This window comes from Schistocerca americana, chromosome 7, assembly GCF_021461395.2.
Source record: "Schistocerca americana isolate TAMUIC-IGC-003095 chromosome 7, iqSchAmer2.1, whole genome shotgun sequence".
Classification (NCBI taxonomy): domain Eukaryota; kingdom Metazoa; phylum Arthropoda; class Insecta; order Orthoptera; family Acrididae; genus Schistocerca; species Schistocerca americana.
Window position 1 is genome coordinate 469,530,681 of NC_060125.1, and position 18,115 is coordinate 469,548,795.

The window sequence follows — 18,115 nt, forward strand, 5'->3', positions numbered from 1 at the left end:
GTCGCAGTTCCTACATCTACATCTACTTATGTAGATGTAGATTCGTCGGCTACATATGTAGATGTAGATGTAGATGTAGAAGCTGCATCTACATATATACTCCGCTAGCCACCAAGCGGTGTGTGGCGGAGGGCACAATTCGCGCCAAAGTCATATATTCCCTCCTCAGTTCCATTCGCGGATCGCACGACGGAAAAACGACTATCTGAACGCCTCAGTACGACCTCTAATTTCCCTTATCTTTGAATGATGATCATTACACGATTTGAAAGTTGGTGGTAATAATATATGCTCTGCATCCTCGGTGAAGATTGGATTTCGGAATTTAGTGAACTGCCCCTTCCGTTTAGCGCGTCTGTCTGCAAGTATGTCCCACTTCAAACTTTCTATGAGTTTTGTAACGCTCTCGCGGTTGCTAAATGTACCAGTCACGAATCTCGCCGCTCTTCTTTGGACCTTCTGAATCTCTTGAATCAGACCCAACTGGTAAGGGTCCCATACAGATGAACAATACTCTTGAAGGACTGCATCGCTTCAGGATTCTACCAATAAACCGCAATCTAGAGATCGCCTCACTCGTTACTTGTGTAATCTGATCATTCCATTTGAGATCATTTCTAATGGTCACACCCAGATACTTGACTTATGTTACCGCTTCCAAAGACTGATCATTTATTTTGTAGTCATACATTAATGGGGAGTTTCGCCTTGTTATACGAAGCAGGTTACACTTACTAATATTGAGAGATAACTGCTAGTCATTAGACCTGCCGGCCGGAGTGGTCGTGCGGTTCTAGGCGCTACAGTCTGGAGCCGAGCGACCGCTACGGTCGCAGGTTCGAATCCTGCCTCGGGCATGGATGTGTGTGATGCCCTTAGGTTAGTTAGGTTTAAGTAGTTCTAAGTTCTAGGGGACTGATGACCTCAGAAGTTAAGTCCCATAGTGCTCAGAGCCAGTCATTAGACCACGCATTTATTTTCTCCAAATCCTCATTGATTTGTTCACAACTTTCGTGTGATACTACTTTTCTGTAGGTTGTGATAAAGATGTAGTTTTACATGAATTACAAACAGACAAACAAATGGACACTCTTTTTATATGTGTGTTAGATTTAACGTGCGTGAAGCTTCTGTTACATTCATAATTATTTTATTCTGGCACAACAGTTTGCGCGGAAGATTTCGCAACACAGGAACGGACAATTCAGTTCTCCCATTCGAGTGTAGCTGACGGAAGTATTCCCGCCCGCTGGCTACCACATCAAATAGCAACTAGTTCCAGTCGGACTATAGGTCGGATGTAATTCCGAACACAATACTGGGCCTCATGTACGGAAGCACGGGGCTGCGACGCTGAAGGCTGATGACCGCGGAGTGGGAGTCTGGGGTTTGCGGCCGGGCTACGGCAACCCTTTAATGGTGCAGCATCGCGTTTGTCGGCCGCTAACGGGCTATCTGGCTGCCCCCCCCCCCTCCACCCCCCCCCCCCCCCACAACGCCACAGTGCACACACACACACTCACACACAGTGACACCGACGTCGTGGCGCCCGCGATGTCGACATCGCCAGGGCGCAGCCGCCGCTGCCGGCCTCGTATTGAACGGCGCTCTACGGCTCAGTTGTGGGGGGAGGAGCGGGGGGGGGGGGGAGGGGAGCAGGGTTGTGGCGCTCACCCCCTTCCCCCTCCCTCCCCCTCCAGCCGCTAGGCGCAGGCACAGCAGACAGCTGCCGAGTTGGCCTCAGAGCGCTGTTCCTGGACAGTTGGCGCGCGCGTCCCATCACAACAGAGCTCGCCTCGCGGACACCCTCTCGCTTGTCGCGGCCCGCTTGCTTCCCTGCGGATCCTCCTCGCGGCAGAAACTCCCACACGCCAGCGTGGCGAACTTCTCGACTTCGGCTGCCGCCATGGTCAGCAGCGCTGGGGTCGACGATGGCCCGCAGATCACCGCCATCCATACAGGTGAGTCCGGCGCCCGGAACTCGCGAGTTCTTTGGAAGCGACTGGGGCCGCAACGGCGAGGTGATTCACCGGCGCTGCGTCACTGCCGCTACTGACGGCCGGGACTTACCTGCAGTGGCGTCCGAGAACACGTGACCGTAGCATTTTTTTACACCTTCAAGTCACAGACGTTGGCACTTAAACCAGTGTGCTTCCAAAGACCAAAAATAGATCGAAATTCTGAGCAACTCACATCGCACAGCCCTCACTGCAAAATTCTCAGGCACCACTTGGCTATCTCTTTAACATTTGAAGCATTACAATTGCCCGCACAATTTTTTCATTTTGAAACACTGCGTAAATAATCTCACCAAGATTCAGTGCATCCATCGAATTTCATGACGTTGTTTCTGGAAGAAAAGAAAAAAAGAGAAAGAGCCTGCTCCCATTCCATATTGAACGAGCCAAGATTAATATTTCGTCTCATCCACGACGTCTTCATTAGAGATGGTACATACCGAATGCGTTCACACGACATTGCTCACAGGAAAATAATAAAAAATGATTGATAGAAAATACTGTCAATAGCTTTTTCATATGGCAGCTGTCATCATCCTCCTATTCTGTTGTGTTACCAAGTCCTTAATGTTCCCGAATGCCTTTATCGCTATCTTGTTGACGCTGCTACATCCACTGTCCTCCAGCATATTGTCCTAGATTTGAAACCTCTTCCTCCCTTGCCTCTTCTTCCTTTCCTTTTTATTAGCCTACCCTATTTTCTTAATATACGTTCAATAGTTTCTTTTCCTTCATTGCCTTACACTTTTTTTTTTAAAAAAAAAGTCTGTTTAACATATAACACTTTCACATAATCACGTCACACTACAGAAAACAAACGTACTTCATATATAATTCTGTACTCTACAACACCATCACATTTCGGTCTTCAATACGGAAATCTGTAAGAAAACATCCTTTACCAATTTCTTAGGTGATACTTTAGTAAATTTTACATGACAGTTGTTCTGAGAAAGGATACATATTACACTCAATAGTGGTCTTCGCTCTCCCCCTCTTCTGAGAACCCCTCAGTTTTTGACCCCATCCATACAACTTATTCTTTCCCTTATTCACCATGTCCTCATCTCAAAAACCTCTAGCTTTGCTCAATCTTTTTCCGCACTGTCTACATTTCAGCACCATACAGGAGGACACTCCATACACAGTACTTACGCAGTTTTTTCCTCAAATGTTTCTCGACAGTCCTCTTTTACCATCGCCATTTTTTGTGCTGAACTTCCAGTCGTTATTTGTTCTGTTTCCTAGGAATTAAAATGCTTTAAACATGTTTCTCCACTCAGTTTTGTTATTACCATTTCATTTTCTCTTAGCGCCATTGATTACGTTTTCTTTGTGTATTGCCTGCCTCCAAATTACATCGTTATTATTAAGATTCTAAATCAAACAACACATACGTGAAACATTTTAAGAGCATATTGCCACAACTACTGCTATGTTTTATTGCATTGTACAGGGTTCGTATCTATTTTACTTGGAGCATCTAATAAACATAAAAAAGAGCTATGTTTCCGAATTTGTTGCAGACACTGTCTGATGACAGGGCAAGAAAGTATAAATCTATTGTAGTATGTGAATGTTATTTATGTGCAAGCTACAGAAACCTACCTCATGTATAACTAATGAGAAGAAAGAAGACGAAGAGGTTAACTTTCGCTCTAGTAAAATATTAACCTCGCTTTGTTTTGGTCCACCTTTAAGCTCTAGTTGTCGTGCCCTAAGAGCTGTAAAAAGGTTGTACTTATATCTCTACGAAAGACAGCCGCCTGTTTCCCGAGCGTTAAACGTGATATTATTCTACACATTTATAAATAGTGCTCATGACTTGTTTTGTAAGTGTAATGAAGACTCCAGGATTACAACACGTGGAGAGTGCAGCTGTGCCCCGTGCAACACTTTCGAGCACGGTAAACAATAGTTTAGTGTGTACAGGCAGGCTGTTCCTGGAGTACTGGCCGTTTTAAAGGGTTCGCAGATTGTACAGACTTGGCTGCTGAAAGTCGATCAATATCTTAGAGGGGCCTTACATAAGCCGCAGCGTGCCGCAAGCGTGAGCGAGTTTCCAGAAACGTGAGTACGGCGTGCATGCGGTCACCCCTTCAGTTAGAACTGCCCTTTGGCGTCATGTACTACGAGGCAGCTTGACTGCAAATCTCCCCACGGTCTCGAACTGCGTACCTGCCGTGACACATAAACTGCGCAAAAGCTTGTGGCAGAATATAGGCAACTGGTATTCTTCCTGAATTGACAAAAGTATATCAATATGCAGTTCACAGTTCCCCAAGAGAAGTTGATACATTATGATATCAGAAGTCCTCTTAATCTAAGTAAATAATTATAGATTTTTACATGAAAAGAAAAATGTGTACGCAACATAACAGTACTTCGGAATGGGGAATTATCTCTGCAGGTGTTCCACAGGGCTCGATACTAGGTCCACTTTTGTTCTTGTTATAAAATGGACTGCTGTCATATACCCAAAAAATGTTGGTAAAGGTGCAAGAATTATAGACAATCCTAATGGAGACAACATATAACTTGAAAATGTAAATATAATGTTCTTGAAAATCACTACCTGGTCCTCAGCAAATGGACTGCCACTGAATTTAGATAAAACTCAGTACACTCAGTTATATGTTTCACAAGACCAGACAACACCATTAGCAATAATGCGTGAGTGTAAATCAAGAACTGAAACAAAACTTTCTAAATTCTTGTGTATTTGTATTGATAAGAACGTAAACTGGAATTCAAGCGTATAATAAACGTTAGACATCTGCTTAGCATCAGGGTTAACAGTAGTCCTTAGAGGTGAAAACGTAAAAAATATGACATGATTTTCATTCACTGAATCTTATGTCATCATATTGTGGGGTAGCTCTTCATTGAGGAAGAAAGTGTTTGTTGAACAGAAGCATATAATAAGGTTAATACCTGGTGGTCACTATAGAACCTCTTGTAGACACGTCTTAAATAATTAGGCTTACTGACAGTATTCTGACTTTTACTCTCTTACGTAGTTCGTTATCAACAATCAATCATAAATGAAAAAGAATAGTAATATACATAAATATAATACTGGAAGGAGAAGTGACTTTCACTATCCATCACACAAACTTAGTGAAAGAAAGGAGAGAGGCATTCATTCATAAATATCTGACTACTTACCCAGTCATGTGAAGAATATGACAGACATAGTCAATAAAGTGATACACGAGCGGCGAGCACCGTATTTAACATTTTATGCCAATTTCACAACCAAATATTCTGTGAGTTGGTAACATCTTTAGTTCTTTATTTAAAAAAAAAAAGAAAAAAAAATCGACCGCTCGAACAGGCCTTGAAGGCTCAACGTACCGACCAACTGCCGTGTCATCGTCCGTATCATTGTCAGCTCACAAGCTTCAGTGGTTGCGGATATGGAGAGGTATGTGGTCAGCACACCGCTCTCCCAGCCGTTCTCAGTTTACGAGACCGGATCTTTAGTTAAACGTTAGGTATTTTTTTTCCTCGCACTGGTGTCTGTTAGTGATACCAGCCTGTTCTCATCCGATGATACTTCTCTTCTTAATAAGAAAATCAGTTCCAAAGTATCACATGTTAACGAAGAAAAATGAAGTTTGTTCGCTTTTCAACACAAATGTGAAATTTTTCTACCAAGAAATTACGTAAGACACCATGGATACAATAGTAACAGTAAAATCAAACACTGAGATTATAGCTGTTTGACAGCTCTGAATGTGTGTGTGTGTGTGTGTGTGTGTGTGTGTGTGTGTGTGAGAGAGAGAGAGAGAGAGAGAGAGAGAGAGATTGAAGATAGATATGTAGTGGGACACTGAGTTGAGACAGGTAGCTTAAAGTTAGGAACCTGTAAATTGCCAACATTTGGTCATACTTTTCACTGAGGAATGTATTATAAGTATATATTAATTCGTTCTATATCGCAGTGTGAAATCTCAACCAGGCGGGCTTAACTAGTTCATTGATATCGTCAAGTGAAATCTTTCATCACTGATGTGCCTGGAGCAGTCTCTTTGTCCCATATCTTTCCAGAAACGTTTGAAAAGCTTTGGTTCCATATTGAAAGGTGCTGCAGATGACTATAAAATAGAATTATGACGAATAGCAGCAAAGATGCAACTAATGACCCAATCATTACATTTACTTTATGGAATAATTAATTGTAGCTTACACAATGGCAAAAACTCCTTAAGCCATCGTTTTTACGCACTATGCTATCTTCAGTTTTGAGAGAACGATTGCGCTTAACGCAGAATACATTGTTTGGATGAAAATTCCGTCTTTTGACTGTATAGATTGTTTATTCTATTTTACAGTCATCATTTCGGCCTTTGGTCATTTTGAAGTACCACAATGTCAAGCGTGATCAGGCTTCTGTGAAGGAAGTCATCGTTGAAATATATAAACTTGGTTTTATATATTTATGTATTATATGTGATCAAACGTTTCCGGACACCTGGCTGAAAATGACTTAAAAGTTCGTGGCGCCCTCCATCGGAAATACTGGAATTGAATATGGTGTTGGCCCACCCTGAGCCTTGATGACAGCTTCCACTCTCGCAGGCATACGTTCAGTCAAGTTCTGGAAGGTTTCTTGGGAAATGGCAGCCCATTCTTCACAGAGTGCTGTGCTGAGGAGAGGTGTCGATGTCGGTCGGTGAGGCCTGGCACGTAGTCGGCGTTCCAAAACATGTTCTGTGCAGGCCAGTCCATTACAGGGATGTTAGCGTCGTGTAACCACTCCGCTACAGGCCGTGCATTATGAAATGGTGCTCGATCGAGTTGAAAGATGTAATCGCCATACCCGAATTGCTCTTCAACAGTGGGAAGCATGAAGGTGCTTAAAACATCTATGTAGGCCTGTGCTGTGATAGTGCCAAGAAAAGCAACAAGGGGTGCAAGCTCCCTCCGTGAGAAACACCACCAAACCATAACACTGCGCCTCCGAATTTTACTGTTGGCACTACACACGCTGGCAGGTGACGTTCACGGGGCGTTCGCCATACCTACACCCTGCCATCGGATCGCCACATTGTGTATAGTGATTCGTCACCTCACACAGCGTTTTTCCACTGTTCAATCGTCCAATGTTTACGCTCCTTACGCCAAGCGAGGCTTCGTTTGGCATTTACCGGCGTGATTTGTGGCTTATGAGCAGCCGCTCGACCATGAAATCCATGTTTTCTCACCTCCCGCGTAACTGTCACAGTACTTGCAGTGGATCCTGATGCAGTTTGCAATGCCTGTGTGATGGTCTGGATAGATGTCTGCCTATTACACATTACAACCCTCTTCAACTGTCGGTCGTCTCTGTCAGTCAACAGATGAGGTTTGCCTGTGCGCTTTTGTGCTGTATGTGTCCCTTCACGTTTCCACTTCACTATCACATCGGAAACAGTAGACCTAGGGATGTTTGGGAGTGTGGAAACTTCGCTTACAGACGAAGGACACAAGTGACACGTTCGAAGTCCATGAGTTCCGCAGACCGCCCCATTCTGCTCTCTCATGATGTCTGATGACTACTGAGGTCGCTGATATGGAGTAACTGGCACAAGGTGGCAGCAAAAAGCATCTAACATGAAAGACGTATGTGTCTGGGGGTGTCCGGATAGTTGTGATCATACAGTGTATATATACATCGACGAAGTCATCTTCAAAACGCATTAAACTCGGTTGTATACATTTCGATGATGATTTCGTTTACAGAACTCTGATCATACTTAACATTGTGGTACTTGATAATGGCCAGTTGCGTAATGCTACAGTAGAATTCGCGGCCCCTCCCGCTGGAGGTTCGAGTCCTCCCTCGGGCCTGGACGTGTGTGTTGTTCTCAGCATAAGTTAGTTTAAGTAGTGTGTTAGACTAGGGACCGATGACCTCAGCAGTTGAGTCCCTTAGAACTTCACACACATTTACGTTTTACATTTGTCACATTGAAATGTAGTGTAGCGTTCAATAAAAGTTATTTGACTTGTCATAACAGTAGGTAACTTACTTTTTGAAGTTCCCTCGTATTTCGTTGAGTCATAAAAAACCGCTCCTCTAAAGTTGTACATCAGCTACATATCTGTGAACGGAGCTGGGCTAAGATGAATGAATAAGTCCTAAAAACTTTAAAAAACGTCTTTGCTACGAAAGAAAGAAAACAGTTAAAAAAATAAACGCAATTCCCTCAAAAGTGCATATCTGTAATATCAAAATTAGTTGCCGCATAACATTTGCATCACTGCTCCACTTCGTGCATTGTAACAATCATGGACCCCCCATCACGAGATGGTTCTGAAGATGACTGCTTATGGCTCTTCCATTTCTAGAAATCAGTCCTCCAGAGGTCATACTATGTGCGGGGTGGGTGTGATATCTTATGGAACTTAACCGCTAAGGTCATCAGTCCCTAAGCTTAAACACTACTTAACCTAAATTATCCTAAGGACAAACACACGCCCTTGCCCGAGGGAGGACTCGAACCTCCGCTGGGACCAGCCGCACGGTCGAGGACTGCAGCGCCTCAGACCGCTCGACTAATCCCGCGCAGCTACTGTGTGTGAAAAGTGTTCTTACGATGACGCATCCAAAGTTTCAACTGTTCTGATGCATGTATCAGTAAATAGAGCTGGCCATTACATTCGGTTAATTCCATGCTCCTGGAGAAAGGTGTAAACGGGGTGAAAGCGTGCTCGTACGCTCTTGCCTTGAAACCGGAGTACGTCTCCTAAGTTTTGTCTGTAAGGCTGGACAGTAGGTTGGAATATCCTGTCCAGATATTGCACAGACTTCAAACATCCTCGCTGCTGATGAGAGGCATCCTGCTTGATAGCTGGCCAGAACGCGACTGTCTCACCATCTTGCTGACTCAGGAACTCCAAGCCTGAGAGATGCGTTTTTACCTGGTCACCTCCACACTGCGTCCGACGGTTCTTGCCCCCGTCGTTGGAGAAAACCAAATACTATTGATCGAGGCTCCATTCCAGGTGTTTCTTTGTCACAAACTACGGTGCTGGGAAGTTTGTACTGTTATTAGTACATGGACGCCCAGACGTCAGATCGATTATCTGGAGACGACTAAGTAATGCCTGGGTCAAAACAGACCTACCAATTGACTCCAAAAGGGCAGCACGCAGTTCTGTTGAACATTCTTAATAGTTTATAGGTAGCACTTATTACGCTTTGTTAACTTACAGGGGCCCACTTTGTCGTTTGTGTCTCACGGTGGCGGTTGAATATTCGAATGTCAGTGCAATGATGTACGTTGATATGGACATTAGCGACCTGTGCTGACAATCCTTCTTGCCATAAAGCGCAATGCGCGCACAGTTTAATCATTAAATAACCCTTCGAGGCATGTTGACCCAATAAACAGTGAACACAAGCCGGATCATCCCTTTCATGTTTGGTAACACTACATTCCCTATATTGGCCTGCAACGAGAATAAAGATTTACTTTTATCTCCATTCCACAGGTGGTTGGCTGAACTTAGTTAATTTCTACTTTCGAAAGAGTATTGAGAAATGGTTTCTGACAACAAAGATGCAAAGTATGCAAGTCATAATGGCGACAGAAACCTTTTGCTGAACAGTTCGTGTGTAAGTTACCTAAACGAGATAGGTATCGACGTACGGTGATTGCTGATGCATTGTCCACAGATGAGAAGGCGCGCAGCAGGAATGCCGCTGCAAGAGAGCAACGTGTTGCGCACCGTTCCAAATCATTTTCGTGAGTGCAGTATGTGAATGCTGTAACTGCTTCCAAGAAGTTCGAATGGTGTAAATATATTTATCGTCTCCCCTCTTCAGCGATCTGACATTTTCAAAAAACACCATCAGAAAAAAAAAAGAAACCGAAAGGAAAATGAAATTTAACGGTTTGAGAGGGTACGTAATGATGTTGCAGTGATTACAAATTAAATCAAATTTACAGAGAACTGGCAGTATGAGTCCACTTATAATAACGTTGCACCCTGTACGGCATTGATGCGCGCGCTGACTCGATTGGGAAGGGCGTCATAATGACGTTGTATTATCTCCAGAGGCAAGCTGGTCCGAGACTACTGCAACAGGTTCTTGATATCCTGGATATACTTGATGTCCTAGATACAGTCACTGGGACGGAGTTGATGTCCAGGCTGGTCCCACACAAGCTTTATCGGGGACAGATCTGCGGATCGTACTGGCCACGGGAGCATCTCAGCATCGCACAGGCAGTCCATAGCCACACGCACCATATGTGGACGAGCATTGTCCTGTTGAAAAATGGCTCCAAGAAATTGTCGAGTGAGAGGACACAGAGTGTCCAGGAGATACCACTGTGCCGTCAGAATTCACTGAATCACTACCAGTCAAGCCCTGAAGTCATATCCGATGGCTACCCATACAACGCTGCCAGGGTAACACCATTTGCCTCTCCAAAGCATTGCAAGATTTGGACATATCTCCTAATGAATCCGCCATTCTCGCCAACGATTTTCTTTCGTGGTGGTGCAGAACCGCGATTCATCGCTGAAGACAGTGCTGTGCCATTAGTCAGCAGTCCAGGCTTCCCAGTCCTCTGAGTCCAAACACTGTCGCTTGTGTTGTGTCAAAAGTAGCCTACGCATTGGACGATATTTCCGTAATTTAACTGCTGCTAGTCTCCGACCAAAGCTGCGGAACGACACAGAAAGTTGCAGGAAGTCCATCAATTGTTCTCGGATGGTAGGCGAGGGTTTAGGATATGCTTGATACACGTAAGCGATTCACACTTGTGTTTGTCAGATGTGGTCGACATGAACCTTGACGACTTGTCTGCCTGCCCTCACGTTATCATACAGTGAAACATCGGACACTGTTACATATGAATACTTCAGATACCTGGATATTACACGATTCAACCACGTGGCCAGATGGAGACTCACAATGAGGACCCTTTCAAAAACTCTCTCAAGTGCTGATAGCGCCGTCTCATACGTATACGTAGCATCTCCGCGTCTTTGGCAGTGATCACTCAATATCTGACCCTGTTCGCGCCCCTTATATACCATATCATACCTGATAACAATACTAAATACGAAAAACTCTACCGCAATACGGTGGTCATTCTGTCACAGAGAATTCCAGCTGTAACCATGCACACGCCCAGTGCCGGATTAAGCCAGCGTGAGCCTGTAGCAGATGCTCAGAAGAAGTCCTTGCTTTGCTTTAGGCCTCAAAGTTTAGGATATAAAATAAAACAGTGCTTTGCTTTGGTCCCAAAACGATATCCACATTTTTTGGATGGTTATTATCATACAATCATTTAAAACATAAATTGTTTCCTCACAATAAGAAACTGTAAATGCCACCTTACTGAAATCACATTTTAATATAAATTCAGTTAGTTAAATTAGTGCAAAATAGTAAAGTTAATACAATGACTGAAATGAGGTATTCAAGAATCAAAAAATATATGTAATTGAAGTATGTTTTAAAAAATTAAACTAGTAAAAATAAAGACCACAATCATTTTGATAAGGGTTTAAGAAATTCCGTTCTGTAAGAACTGAACACCCGATTTTAGGTTACAAGCTTTGAACCTTAGCTATTATGGTACGGAGATACTGGGAACGTCACGTAATTTTTAATGGTTTAACATGCCACGAGAAATTATTTTCGTCACATTTTCACAAACGAGGTTCTACCAGGGTGGATGGCTGCACGGTGTGAAACCAGGCATAAAATCCTGGCATTTAAAAAAGTCTTTACTGTATTCCTATCGGATCAAACACAAACTGATACCTACATTTTTATATACAAGTATACCCACATCAAAAAAAGTTTTGCATCACCTCGGTTCCGAGAGTTGCGGAACCTGTACAGAAAATTGGAACAGAGGTCAACATAATCATTTCCGCAATTTTTATTGCTCTTTTAAAATCCACACGTTGCATGTTGTACCACCATACAGTGAGACCTTCAGAGGTGGTGGTCCAGATTGCTGTACACACCGATACCACTAATGCCCAGTAGCACGTCCTCTTGCATTGATGCATGTCTGTATTCGCCGTGGCATACTATCCACAAGTTCATCAAGGCACTGTTGGTCCAGATTGTCCCACTCCTCAACGGCGATTCGACGTACAGCACTCAGAGTGGTTTATGGGTCATGTAGTCCATAAACAGCCCTTTTCAATCTATCCCAGGTATGTTCGATAGGGCTCATGTCTGAAGAACATGCTGGCCACTCTAGTAGCGCGATGTCGTTATCTTGAAAGAAGTCATTCACAAGATGTGCACGATGGAGACGCGAATTGTCGTCCATGAAGGCGAATGCCTCGCCAATATGCTGCCGATATGGTTGTTCTAAGGGTCGGAGGATGGAATTCATGTGTCGTACAGCCGTTACGACACCTTCCGTGACCACCAGCGGCATACGTCGGCCCCACATAATGCCACCCCAAAACATCAGGGAACCTCCACCTTGCCACACTCGGACAGTGTGTCCAAAGCGTTCAGCCTGACAGGGCTTCCTCCAATCACGTCTCCGACGATTGTCTGGTTGAAGGCACATGCGACATTCATCGGAGAGGAGCTCGTGATGCCAATCCTGAGCGGTCCATTCGGCATGTTGTTGGGCCCATGTGTACCGCTCTGCATGGTGTCGTGGTTGCAAAGATTGACCTCGCCATGGACGTCGAGAGTGAAGCTGCGCATCATGCAGCCTATTGCGCACAGTTTGAGTCGTAACACGTCGTCCTGTGACTACACGAAAAGAATTATTCAACATGGTGGCGTTGCTGTTAGGATTCCTCCGAGCCATAATCCGTAGGTAGCGGTCATCCACTACAGTAGTAGACCTTGGGCGGCCTGAGCGAGACATGTCATAGACAGTTCCTGTCTCTTTGTATCTCCTCCATGTCCGAACAACATCGCTTTGATTCACTCCGAGACGCCTGGATACCTCCCTTGTTGAGAGCCCTTCCTGGCACAAAGTAACAATGAGGACGCGATCGAACCGCGGTATTGACTGTCTATTCATAGTTGAACTACAGACAACACAAGCAGTGTACCTCCTTTCTGGTGGAATGACTGGAACTGATCGGGTGTCGGACCCCCTACGTCTCATAGGCACTGCCCATGCATGGTTGTTTACATCTTTGGGCGGGTTTAGTGACATCTCTGAACAGTCAGAGGAACTGAGTCTGTGATACAATATCCACAGTCAACGTCTATCTTCAGGAGTTCTGGGAACCGGAGATATGCAAAACTTTTTTTGATGTGTCTACATTGCACATACAATCTAAATTTTTTTAACTTGATAGGGTACCTAAACAAAATAAATTAGCTTATCTTATTCTTCAGTGCTTCTCGTTTCTCTGTAGGCAAATTTCGCCGTCGCTAGATAAAATTATATTTCACTCTCTTAGTGTCTTCCATTGTCATTAGACAGCAGTATTGCATGTTATGAGCACTCAGCGAGCGGGAAAGAAAAAGCGACACAAAAGAAATACTGAAACCGCTAAACTACAACATTTTATACAAAAATAGTCCACCAAAGAGAAAGCAACCTCCACTCTAGGCGGCTCGTATCAGAACTGTGAATGCCAACCATGAGAAGTTAATTAGGGAATTCCCTTGTAAGTTTTGCGGTGTTGTCAAATTACGACGCATAATGTATGGTGTGGTCAAAGCTCACTTTTAGGAGTGAGTTAAAATTATCACGTATTGTAGATTTGGACACCTCCGCCTGTCCATTGGACGGTAGATGGAATATCATTCTTACCTACAGGGTGTTTCAAAAATGACCGGTATATTTGAAACGGCAATAAAAACTAAACGAGCAGCGATAGAAATACACCGTTTGTTGCAATATGCTTGGGACAACAGTACATTTTCAGGCGGACAAACTTCCGAAATTACAGTAGTTACCATTTTCAACAACAGATGGCGCTGCAAGTGATGTGAAAGATATAGAAGACAACGCAGTCTGTGGGTGCGCCATTCTGTACATCGTCTTTCTGCTGTAAGCGTGTGCTGTTCACAACATGCAAGTGTGCTGTAGACAACATGGTTTATTCCTTAGAACAGAGGATTTTTCTGGTGTTGGAATTCCACCGCCTCGAACACAGTGTTGTTGCAACAAGACGAAGTTTTCAACGGAGGTTTAATGTAACCAAAGGACCGAAAAGCGATACAATAAAGGATCTGTTTGAAAAATTTCAACGGACTGGGAACGTGACGAATGAACGTGCTGGAAAGGTAGGGCGACCGCGTACGGCAACCACAGAGGGCAACGCGCAGCTAGTGCAGCAGGTGATCCAACAGCGGCCTCGGGTTTCCGTTCGCCGTGTTGCAGCTGCGGTCCAAATGACGCCAACGTCCACGTATCGTCTCATACGCCAGAGTTTACACCTCTATCGATACAAAATTCAAACGTGGCAACCCCTCAGCGCCGCTACCATTGCTGCACGAGAGACATTCGCTAACGATATAGTGCACAGGATTGATGACGGCGATATGCATGTGGGCAGAATTTGGTTTACTGATGAAGCTTATTTTTACCTGGACGGCTTCGTCAATGAACAGAACTGGCGCATATGGGGAACCGAAAAGCCCCATGTTGCAGTCCCATCGTCCCTGCATCCTCAAAAAGAGTGGTCTGGGCCGCCATTTCTTCCAAAGGAATCATTGGCCCATTTTTCAGATCCGAAACGATTACTGCATCACGCTATCTGGACATTCTTCGTGAATTTGTGACGGTACAAACTGCCTTAGACGACCCTGCGAACACATCGTGGTTTATGCAAGATGGTGCCCGGCCACATCGCACGGCCGACGTCTTTAATTTCCTGAATGAATATTTCGATGATCGTGTGATTGCTTTGGGCTATCCGAAACATACAGGAGGCGGCGTGGATTGGCCTCCCTATTCGCTAGACATGAACCCCTGTGACTTCTTTCTGTGGGGACACTTGAAACACCAGGTGTACCGCCAGAATCCAGAAACAATTGAACAGCTGAAGCAGTACATCTCATCTGCATGTGAAGCCATTCCGCCAGACACGTTGCCAAAGGTTTCGGGTAATTTCATTCAGAGACTACGCCATATTATTGCTACGCATGGTGGATATGTGGAAAATATCGTACTATAGAGTTTCCCAGACCGCAGCGCCATCTGTTGTTGAAAATTGTAACTACTGTAATTTCGAAAGTTTGTCTGCCTGAAAATGTACTGTTGTCCCAAGCATATTGCAACAAACGGTGTATTTCTATCGCTGCTCGTTTAGTTTTTATTGGCGTTTCAAATATACCGGTCATTTTTGAAACAACCTGTAACTTTCAACGGAGAAATAACACAGCCAACCGCTTGCAAATAGTTGTTTAATACACTGTGCTAGGTTTCGACACCTCTAAGGATGTCTTCATCAGAATTAAATTATAAAAGCCGTACAGTTACACTGCGAGGAGGTCAAAGTTTAGAGCAGTCATGCTCAAGTCAAAAATTAAAACTTAGAAACCTTCCGGCCTTTGGTACGTATTGCTTGCAAGGAATATCAGATCCCATTGAAACTTATATACGGTTGCTGAAAGACAACCATGTTCAAAACAGTATTCTTATCTAACTAAATCGATTTTTTACATCCAATTGCGGCGCTCATTAATGCACGGAGCCTGTAGCATTTTCTACCTCTTGTTATGTGGCCAATCCGTCACTACACATACCTGACAGTGGTGTTTACGTATACAAAGTTCCATCGACAACCGATTTTGTCTTCTGTGTGCTTCAATTTTTTTTTGTCAGACTCTTAAATGATGTTCACATTCTTAATTTGTGAATTAACAGTACCTAGAAGATTTCCGTTATGCTATTTATCATCATCAGCAGTTCCATCATCACCATCCTCAATTCGAAATCCACTTCTGTATAAAGGTTTCCTCTACTATTTTTCAAGTATTACGGACATATTCCTGCAGCTTGTCTAATGTCATTTACTTACTTTAGATCTTGGTACTCATGCGTTTTAGCAGAGGACTGCCATGACTGTATTCCTCACCCACGATTTTTCGTTTTCATTCTAGTCATAATATGTAAGAAATAAGGTATTCATTAGTTACTTTCATATTGGTAATCAACAGAACCCTATTCTAATTGACTGGGTTATTACGACAACCTTGGATAACATTAGGGAACACCCCTGTAAATTTTTTTCTTCTTCTTCTTCAATCTGTTACCACGTCCAGTTGTTTGCTTTCCTGTCAGTCCTAACAATTCTCATCATGCATCTCTTAGTTGCTCGCTGGCTTACCCCGCTGACTTACCCTTAAGGTTTGAATGGTTTATACGTTAAATGCCCAAGTCTGTCATGTCAAAACTGATTACACACATGGATTGGAATGTTTCCATATGAGTGACATCAGAAACTTAGTACTGAAAACTCGATTAAGTCTACCAAAAATCACGCCAAACCAACGCTACTCTCCTGTTTACTTCTTTTGCTGTTCATCTAAATACAAAAACTCATCAGATGCTTCTGTGACTTCTTCTTCTATCGTTACAGGCCGGCTAACATCAACGATTCAAGCATGAAGTGAGCTTCGCACTTTCTCCAATTCTCCATCATGTGTTCACTTTCCATTTCTTCTCTTCTGCTATCTTTTTTTTTTCACTATATATTTTTGCAACTAATTCGTCTCGGAAGCCTTAATTTTTTTTATTTATGTATAATTTTGTTCTGTCTACAGTTTCTTGCATGTTTACTCCAGATTCTTCCAAGTCTTCATGTACTTTCCAAAGCTAGTTTAGTTCGCTTTTAGATTATTCAAAATGCTGTACATTATTTCTTATCAGGATGTTTGGACTCATTCTTTGGGTGTCCCCGTAGAACATAGACTGTTTCTCCTAATTTCGTCCGTAATTTCACTCCACAGTTCTGTGTTACTTATTTGTTTAAATGTTTGTACTATTCTTATGTTCCCTAATATCTGCCTGACAATCTTTTTTTCCTTTTACTGATTTCCTCATTTTCTTTTAGTGATCCTAAGACTAATGCTTCTGACGTGTATGTGCTTTCTGACCGAGTTACTATCCTGTACTGATGAATTTGTGCGTTTTTAGAGAATAGTTTTTATTATCGACATCTTTTCTTAAGTGGTATGATAACGTCATCTTTCGTACTCTTACTCTGATAAATTCTTTCCCCCATCCATTAGAATGGATGGCTTGTACTACATATCTAAATATGACTTTTCTAATATTTCCATAGTTGTGAGCTTAATTTTGATAGTGGAGTCTTATTGTTTCCCATAACCTCTGTTTTATCAAGCGGGTTTGTATTCATGCTTTTCCTGTTTTTTGCTTAAGGGTTTCTATCAACTTTTGCTAGCCCTGTGCTTTCTGACAGAATTGTTAAGTAATCTGCAAATGTTATACAATCAATTTTTTGCCTGTATCTTTCCTCCAGTCTCTGATCACTTCTTGAAGTACAAAGTTAAACAAGACAGGAGATAGTCCATCGCCTTATCTAACTCCTGTCTTAACTTCAAATGAATCTGAAACTTCTTCCATGGATTTTGCTTTGGACTTTGTATTTTTAGTGTTTCTTTTAAGAACCCCTGCATTGTCTCTTCTCTTCACAATTCTTACGTGGATTTCGATAACATCAATATGTGTACAGAGTAATAAGACTTTTTAAAATCGACAAATCTACACCAGTGCTCTTTAGCTCCTTTAGCGCAGTATTATCTTCAGATTATTGATTTGTTCTGCATAGCGCTAACCTCTCGTAAATCCTTTCTTCTGACTGCTCTGCGAAGCTCCACAAAATGGGTTATATATGTTACAGGGAGTAAGGGTATATTCCTGTACCTGTTGACATCTGTTTTGTTACCTTTTTGTGTAATGGGTAGATAAGTATTAGCTTCCAGTCATTTGGTACTTTCCTTTTGCCCAGATTTGTTCCATCAATTTAACCCATTGTGGTTTTCTTCCACTGATTTTAGAATTTTTGCTGTTATAGTATTTTCTGCTGACATTTTAAAACTCTCCCTGGAATTTAGAAGGAGGAAAGAAACGGGACTGAAATTTTGTAAGACAATGGTAGTCCCATTGTATGTTTACAGAAGT

General features: G+C 43.0%; 1 protein-coding gene across 1 annotated transcript in view; it reads left to right on the forward strand.

The window, feature by feature from the left end:
- Positions 1–1,554: 1,554 nt before the first annotated feature.
- Positions 1,555–18,115, forward strand: part of LOC124623019 — a 383,721-nt gene continuing 367,160 nt past the window's right edge. The window contains exons 1-2 of the mRNA XM_047148810.1: positions 1,555–1,594; positions 1,701–1,961. Of these exons, the coding sequence (XP_047004766.1) occupies positions 1,555–1,594; positions 1,701–1,961 (301 nt within the window). The remainder of the gene's footprint in view (positions 1,595–1,700; positions 1,962–18,115) is intronic.